The 8,210-nt window shown below is 37.8% G+C and overlaps 1 protein-coding gene and 1 pseudogene across 1 annotated transcript; one reads left to right on the forward strand and one right to left on the reverse strand.

Moving 5' to 3' along the window:
• Positions 1-1,555: 1,555 nt before the first annotated feature.
• On the forward strand, positions 1,556-3,870 carry LOC114715998 (60S ribosomal protein L10a). Its single transcript, XM_028900921.1, has 6 exons — positions 1,556-1,576; positions 1,862-1,911; positions 2,306-2,525; positions 2,833-2,998; positions 3,165-3,370; positions 3,666-3,870. The coding sequence occupies exons 2-6, from the start codon at positions 1,907-1,909 to the stop codon at positions 3,717-3,719; spliced, it is 651 nt and encodes a 216-aa protein (XP_028756754.1). The 5' UTR covers positions 1,556-1,576; positions 1,862-1,906; the 3' UTR covers positions 3,720-3,870.
• Positions 3,871-5,580: 1,710 nt separating this feature from the next.
• LOC114716002 (mRNA-decapping enzyme-like protein) lies at positions 5,581-7,465 on the reverse strand (annotated as a pseudogene).
• Between the last annotated feature and the right edge of the window lie 745 nt (positions 7,466-8,210).

Below are 8,210 nucleotides of genomic sequence, written 5' to 3' on the forward strand. Positions count from 1 at the left end.
GTAAGCCGTCGGGGCCAAGTTGGTTCCAAGTCCAGTTGAGACAACTTCCTTGTTGCTTAACCTAATCACTTTCCGCTTTAACTCCACGCCTGTCATCCAGTTTGTTCCCTTCACACTTCACACCTCGTCCTGTCTGTCTCCTTTATCTCTACTCTTCACTTGCCATGCACAAAGTCAGATCACACTTGTATCCTCGTTTCAAACTTTGAATTTAACTTCACCTGTAATATTGCAAACTCCCACTTTTTTTTGGATGGAAAACCATTACTTATATAAAAAAAATAATTCTGTACAGGCATGTCCCCCCCCTATCTCAACGAATTTGATTAAGGTCTTGGTACAACTTAGGTGATATTTTAGCTTGGCGTGTGTAATATTGAAAAAATAATTATTTAGAAGGGAGAAATTAAAGAGCTGACCACGTTTATGCTGACTTTGTCCCCCCCGCAAAAAAATGTGTTGACCAACTCCCGGTGCCAAGTTGGCGCGATCATACTCATCATGTGTTAAAAGTAAGGCTCCACATTTGTAGACATTTTGATTTGACTTTTCCTACGCAAAATGGCATATTATCGCATCGTTTGCCATCATATCTAAAATTACTAACAAGTATGTTTTATATAAGTTAAGACAAAACTCCCTCACATACTTATCTCATATTCTGCAAATCACGATTAAAAAACTGGTTACAATTTATTCTAAATAGCCCTTATTCTCTGTTACTCATTCTTTCTTCTCTCTTTTATTTTCTTTGTGCATGCATAGACTCAATTAATGTTGGCAAGGAAAAAAAAGAACTCACTTAATATTTTAATTCCAATGGCCGCCTCAACGGAATAGCCAATTCAACCCCTTTCGTCATCCGTAGTAATTGCTGCTTAAGTTCTCCCCACTCTCTCTGATCATCACCTTCTCAATTTTCTTTCAATTTGGCCCCCACAGTTGAAGCCTTCAATACCCCATTGTTTTGCTTCGAAATTCAAATAACGGCAGGCTTGTTACTATTATTCTCATTAAGTAAGCTATTAAATAACATATGATATAGCAAATTATTACCTCACTTAACTAAAATGTCGTTACGTTAATTCTATTGTCATTTTCTCACATTTATTCAACGATTAATTCCCTTATTCTGGCATTGGGCGAATGGTCCAATTATCATGGCCCGACCAGTCAGAAGGGACTATTCCCCAACACAGACTGGATGAGCTTAGCGACACTTCAGAAAACTCCGTCAACCATGCCCATTTGAATTCGTCTTCCGTCAACCGCTGGCTTTTTAATTTTTGGGCCTGGTTAAGTTTTCTTTTTAAAAGATATTTGGCAATCAGTGTATTATTTTGGGCGGAAAATGACAACTTGCCTCTATCCAAAATTCCAAACGAAATATCACTAATTGGGCTTATTATGGGGACGAAATATATGATAGGGCCTAAAAATCACATCTGGGCTCTGGGTCAGGGCCTGAATAATACGAGTTCCGGCCCATATCCATTTCTCACTGACTATCGATTCCGTTCTGTATAAATTGCGGCGCCAACCTGCGAAACCCTAGCTCTGCTGTTTTGCCTCTCTGGTACTTCTCTACTCTGTTTCTCTCCAAGCTGAGACATTGTAAACATTGTGGTCGTGAAACCTCTCGTGTGGCATAAAAACACTTGGAAAATCCCTTTCAATTTATATCTGATCATTTCTGTTCGTCCAACCTCAAATATGGGTGTCTCTAACCATTGTTTTTTTGTTTGTTTTTTTCCCGATTGTTATGTAACATTGGGCAATTTGTTTGTGCCACAATCGTGGCGTTGATATATGAATGTTTGGTTTTTATTTTTGATCTAATTCGTTGCAATTATATTTACAGGAGTGAGATCTGGAGCTTCTGCGCTGAAAAGGCACAGCTTAGAAGATGAGGTATTTGGAACTTCATTCTCCACTCGTGACATTCCTATTTTCATTTTTCTAGTTTGTCTTGGCAGTCTTCAAACACGCGTTGTCCTAGTATCTCTTGGTTGAAACATCACGTTCACCGTCTGTTTAGAATGTCACTGTTTGATAACTTCTCAAATTTGCATTGTTGGAATATTCGACTGTCTTTCGTTTTTGTGAGCACTCTGTAGGTTCACTATTTGCACTGCTGGTTCCAAACACTTGTTTTGGCATCCATTTACGTCTTAGGTCATGCGTTTTAACATGAGAAGCATAATTGGACTGAGAATTTTCGGTGTGGATTGTTGCGCTTGACTATTCGGTTTCCTTTTACGCTATACGGAATATCTCAGTTTCAATTTTTGGGTTGACCGTGCAGTAAGCTTCAGAGCGATGCCCTGAGGGAAGCTATCTCACAAATTATGAATGATTCCAAGAATGCAAACCGCAAATTTGTCGAGACCATTGAACTCCAGATTGGTCTGAAGAACTATGATCCACAAAAGGATAAGCGATTCAGTGGTTCTGTGAAGTTGCCCCACATCCCTCGCCCTAAGATGAAAATATGCATGCTCGGAGATGCCCAACACGTTGAAGAGGTATTAATTTCGTTCACTAGACAAACTATTGAATCAGTGCTTTTTATTCCTAATTTTTCTCACCACATTGTTTGAGAAGGATGATACTTGGGATGCGTGTTTAATGCTGTTGCAACTCAACTAGATCTTTGTTGTACAGTTGGATGCTGGTGCACTAGCATCTGGCACTTCTGCTTGTTTCAGGCTGTTCTAATTTGTATAGTTGGTATCTTTTTTTTTTTTTTTTATTGCTACCGGCTTTTCTTTTGAGCATAGTAGTGAATTTTGTACTCTATATGTATGATATATAACCAATGTAATTATGTAGGCTGAGAAGATTGGTTTGGACTGGATGGATGTGGAAAGTTTGAAGAAGCTAAACAAGAACAAGAAATTGGTTAAAAAACTAGCCAAAAAATATCACGCCTTTTTAGCATCTGAAGCAGTCATTAAGCAGATTCCTCGTCTTTTGGGTCCAGGCCTTAACAAGGCAGGCAAGTCATTTATCTGGACTCACAAGCATAAATCTCATGATCTCTGAGGGCATAAAAATCTGTACTATCTTGTTAAAGCTCAAGTTTTTTTTTTTTTTGGCTTGCATAGATAGACTCTTTTTACTTCATATCACTAATTATGTGTATTATTCGTATGACAATGTAGGGAAATTCCCCACACTTGTTACTCACCAAGAATCCCTTGAGTCAAAGGTTAATGAAACCAAGGCCATGGTAAAATTTCAGCTAAAGAAGGTTTTGTGTATGGGAGTTGCTGTGGGTAATGTTAGCATGGAGGAAAAGCAAGTCTTCCAAAATGTGCAACTCAGCGTTAACTTCCTTGTCTCCTTGTTGAAAAAGAATTGGCAGAATGTGAGCTATCTTGCCTTCTTTGCACGAACTAGATTACTGCTGCATTGAATTGACCTATTACTTGTTTCCCTTTATTATCTGCATGTTATCTAAGCATAAGCGTAGAACTCTGGAATTGCGGTCTGCTATGATAACTTATTTGCAATTTGCAACGTGACGCATCTGTGTTTTATCATAAGATTACTTGAAAGTCAAAGGTTACTTGGCAGATCTCTAGGACGTTTTGAGCTTGTACATGAACTTGAACATGTGCTTGGATCCGTCATCTAATGAGTTGAATTTACGTGGATTTCAGGTTCGGTGCTTGTATCTGAAGAGCACCATGGGAAAATCATACCGTGTCTTCTGAGGGCTTGGATTTTGGGAGGCTGCTGTGGCGGTCAAGATTTTTTTAATTATCTAGTTTAAGCCAATAGAGGGACGAGTATTTGAATTTTAGTTTTTTTTTGAAGAAATACTTTGTATTTGGATGATCGTTTCATTCGATGAAATACTTGCTATTTTTGGTGTTCATGGTCTTATATTTATTTTTAGCAACATTGAGAAGGTTTGTCGTGGTGTTTTTGGTATCTTCCACATCTTTGGTTCCAACTCGGCTGATAAATTGTTTTTTGGCCAACAGTAACGTTTTATCACCTGATTTGTTGAGGAATCATGGATATTCATCAACTTGATGCAGCCAAAAAATTTATAAATTTAGTTATAAATATATAACTGATACTTTTTTGGACCCAATTGTTGAGTTGGTTTTGATTCTAAATACAAGATTTATTTTTCATATTAATCAATTTTTTCTAAATGATTCCTATAGATACTCTCTCAATCATAATCAAGTAAGAGAGGAAATGAGCTATTAAAAAGATGATTATGGTATTTTAAGAAAAATGTGTCACATTTTTTGTAATTAACTAATTTACTTAACTTTTTTAGTCTAATCAAATTAGTTAAATAAGTTTTATATTAAGGACCGGAAGAGTATTTTACACAACGGATAATATTTAAAACTATTGACAAACGAAAACCAAGGCATATTTGCCTTCTTTTTTCTCTCCCCCAAAATTCTTCAGGAATATGCTAATAAATTTGTTACTCAAATTACACCAACCTATTTATTTGATAATTTATTTATTTTGCTGACCAAGAACTTTATCTAATTTTGATTAAAAGATCTGGTTACGCTTGCAAATAATTATATGAATGTTCTTTCGCTAAAATAAATCTAATTATAATTATTTCTTTTATAATACATATTCTAGATATTCTAATGATTTATTATAATAAATCTTTTTTTTTTCGGTGAACTGTTAATATTTAATACATCTTTTCCTTTTTAGTAAAAGAACATGCTGTTTTGATGGATAAACATTTTGACAGCCACTACTAAATTTGAACCCCGAACACATTTTTGTTAATAAAAAAGTGTTTCGGAAACATCGCACGATAAAATCATCAGGAATAATGCGAAATTCATTTAACTTGTTAGTCCACTCATTTTCAAAACGGTCCACCCCCCATGCAATACTCACGAGGTAGACGTTTCTGAGGACAAAAGCGGCATTAAAATTTCATAGTTAACTGCGATCAGCGAATCTGGCCAAAAAACCAAGCTGCAACAAACGAGGCCAAAAGCCCAACACGTGCTGATTTGCCACCGATGTCCGTTTCTTAGCGGAAACAAAAAGTGAGACTGATTATCCATTATACTTGCATTGTGCAGCATCGTTTTCTTCGGATCTGGTAGCTCTATACACAATCTTGAACAAACCCCAACATCCCCCCACCCCCACGGGCGCCGGGGCCCGGAAAAAAATTTTAAAGAAAAGCTCAAGAACACGAGACAATTGACACCTGTAGATCAGAGAATTGTTCCAGTGAAGCACCATAATTTGCGAAGTCAGTGCAGTAATATGCTCTTACCGTCAGGGTTCCAGTATTTCGTGGCGAGTTATATGTCACTGCTGATAAGGCGGCCTTTTGCAATAAAATTCGTCCTCCGGGATGCTGCTGCTGCTTCTAACTAGCATCCGCCTTGTAAAAACATGGTGACATTCAGATATTAGCGGGACCCAAATAATCATCAGCCACAGCGTTCAGCACTCAACCAAACTTGCAAATTAAAGTGCCTGACTGATGCATCTGAAAGCCTTAGGACAAGTGAAGCCTGGCCTATCTATAGTAAATGTATGTAAAACAACACCCCCCCCCCCCGGGGGAAAAAAAAATCTCTAGAATGATAAAACCTCCTGACAGTCACGATTGGTGAGCATTGAGCAGCGCTTTGTAGACCATGTCAATGAATTGATTGTCCTAAAATACAGCAAGAAAAAATTCACTAAAAAAGGAGACAATAAGAGGGACAAACGGATATGGGTACATAAACAGGATGCAAGAAAACATGACAAGCTCATTCCACATTATCTACATTCAAATATTCTCATTTGATATAATAGTAGTCAGAAATTCAGGATATCATACGCTTACTACAAGCAAGTGAACTGACCTGAACAAGCACAAGAAGAGCATCTCGGACCTTTTCTCTGGTAATAACTGGACCATGGTTTGTATGAGGAACAGAAGTAGGAGTAAGGGACAGGGGGGGAGTTGGTGGTGGGAATGGCTGTAGCAGTGGAGCACCATATGGGCGCTGCATGCTGAGAACGGTATGAGGTGGAGGGACAGCTGCCGTGGACAAAGACACAGGAGGGGTCATCACTGTTGAAGAAGGTGTAGGGACAAAAATGAAGGCTTCACAAGATTGGTGGTTTGGTTGCTGCTGCTGCTGGAACCAGGAGTGTCATGGTGAGATTAGAGATGCAGATGATGAATGAGAGGGCAGCTGCAAGGAGGGAGCAACTGGAGTAGCTTCACTGATCGGCAGAGAGGTAGAAGGAATTGTAGCAGACGACTGGCAAGATCGTGTTGTAATTGGAGCATTTGCAGTATTCCCAATGGTCATAGCAGCCTGTAACAGTGAAGCAGAAAAACATATCCTAATCGAACTCAGTACTAGATGTTCAACTTCTAACTACAAACTGTCAACAATACTTGAGGGTCGAACAATTCATATGAGTAGCCTATACAGGAAAGAAATTCACGAAAATGTCTGGTCAGTTTCCAACGTAGTATGTCTAACTAATATTGATATCCTATGAAGTTGTTTAGGTTAACCTGGACCACTGTTACCCTTAAATACATACTGAAAGAAAGTTTTCTATGATACGTACACTGAAGAAATTTACAAAGGAAAGATCATCCGATACATCATAGCTGCATTCAAAGTGGTTGATGGCGATGGCTCAAGAGGACCATCCATGACTGCGATAGTTGGCACTGCTTCCAGCTCCTCAAATTCACTGCAAGAAGATGCCCAAATACCACACATTGTCAAGTTTCCAGTCCAAGATATGGGTGAATTGATGATTAGTGTACACTACAACAATATCATCAACAATGATAATGATGACGACAACAATGAGGGAAAAATTTAGACCTCAGGTATTTGCTGTAAAATTCTCCAATTAAAAATATGAGAAAAAAGTAAACTGGCAGAAATTGACAATCTATAGGGACAAGATAGGCATGTATATTTTGCAACCACAGCGAAGGAAGGTGGGCATATTGATGTTTGGAAAAGATACATTTGGATGGAGGTTAAATTTAATAAATCTGCTTTGAAGGCTAGGAAGTAGGGAGGGGGGTGGAAGGTGAATAATATCATAAATCATGGCTCTGGGCAAGACCATTCTCTACCTTCAATAGAATTAAGGAAACTTTCATTAATAATGTACTAGTAGATCCTCTGATTGCATACTTTGTCAAATGGTCAAACCAAGCAACACCTTTTATCACATCACGTCATATTATCTAGCGCATAGACATTAATCTGTTGTAACTTGTAAGGATGACTTGAAGTTTTTTTCAGTTTTCTTTTTCTAAACATGAATTAGACCACCTACCCCACACCTTGGGGGAGGCATTGAGTAGTGGCAGAGGTTCATCTGAATAGGAAAACGCATATTACTACCTCTTCGTAGAAGAGACCTTCGACTTTTGAGGAACTTTGGAATAGGCACTAAGGATCCTGAAAATATCCAAAATATAAGAGAATATCCATGTTACATGAGAATTAAAGGTCAGTAGAATAGTTAATAAAAATTTGACCAGGTACAATCAACAAATATTCTTGATACATAACCAACTAATGCTATTATAACAACTATGAAAACTCATTCTTCATATTATCTCTCCCCCTGCCATTCACCAATATCCTTTGATCAAACTAGTACTTCTGTTTCTTAGAGACAAAATGTCAGGTAGCACGGGTCATTGCTGCCATGGATGAGGTTACTGGTTGCTAGCAAAAATTGATTTTCATCATTCACAGGTGTATAACATTGTTATCATTTTCAGAAATTATCTTAAGGCTAACGTCGTCCATATATATTGCTGATATTGTTTATAAGCTAGATCTTCTGCACTTCAAGTAACTGACACTGCTCCAGTCTCATTATGCATTGTCCAATAGAAAATATAACTCTTATGTCAGCATAAATCTATAATCCACCAAGAGGAGCGAAAGAAAAAGAACAGACACCACGTATCAAATTACTAAACAGAACGATATCAATAATTTTCAACCCCATTAATTGAGTCAGAAAAATGAGATTGAATGTAATATAAACACCCCATTGGTCAATAAAATCTTAGTTGAACCACATTTTTTATTAGGAATGGCACAGACCAGAAGTAATTACATCAGTGTCTGACTTTCAAGAGTAATAGAGAAGGGGTAAAAGGCATGCCCTTGTCACAACAAGAAGGCAGAAATTCAATCCACGAG

Source organism: Neltuma alba, unplaced genomic scaffold (assembly GCF_004799145.2).
Source record: "Neltuma alba isolate B1F8T4 unplaced genomic scaffold, ASM479914v2 tig00011640_pilon, whole genome shotgun sequence".
In the NCBI taxonomy this organism is placed as follows: Eukaryota; Viridiplantae; Streptophyta; class Magnoliopsida; order Fabales; family Fabaceae; genus Neltuma; species Neltuma alba.

Bases quoted from the DNA above. Each gene is read 5' to 3' on its own strand.
- LOC114715998 (XM_028900921.1), top strand. The intron at 2,526-2,832 runs GTATTAATTTCG...GTAATTATGTAG, and splicing joins ATGCCCAACACGTTGAAGAG to GCTGAGAAGATTGGTTTGGA. The intron at 2,999-3,164 runs GCAAGTCATTTA...ATGACAATGTAG, and splicing joins TCCAGGCCTTAACAAGGCAG to GGAAATTCCCCACACTTGTT.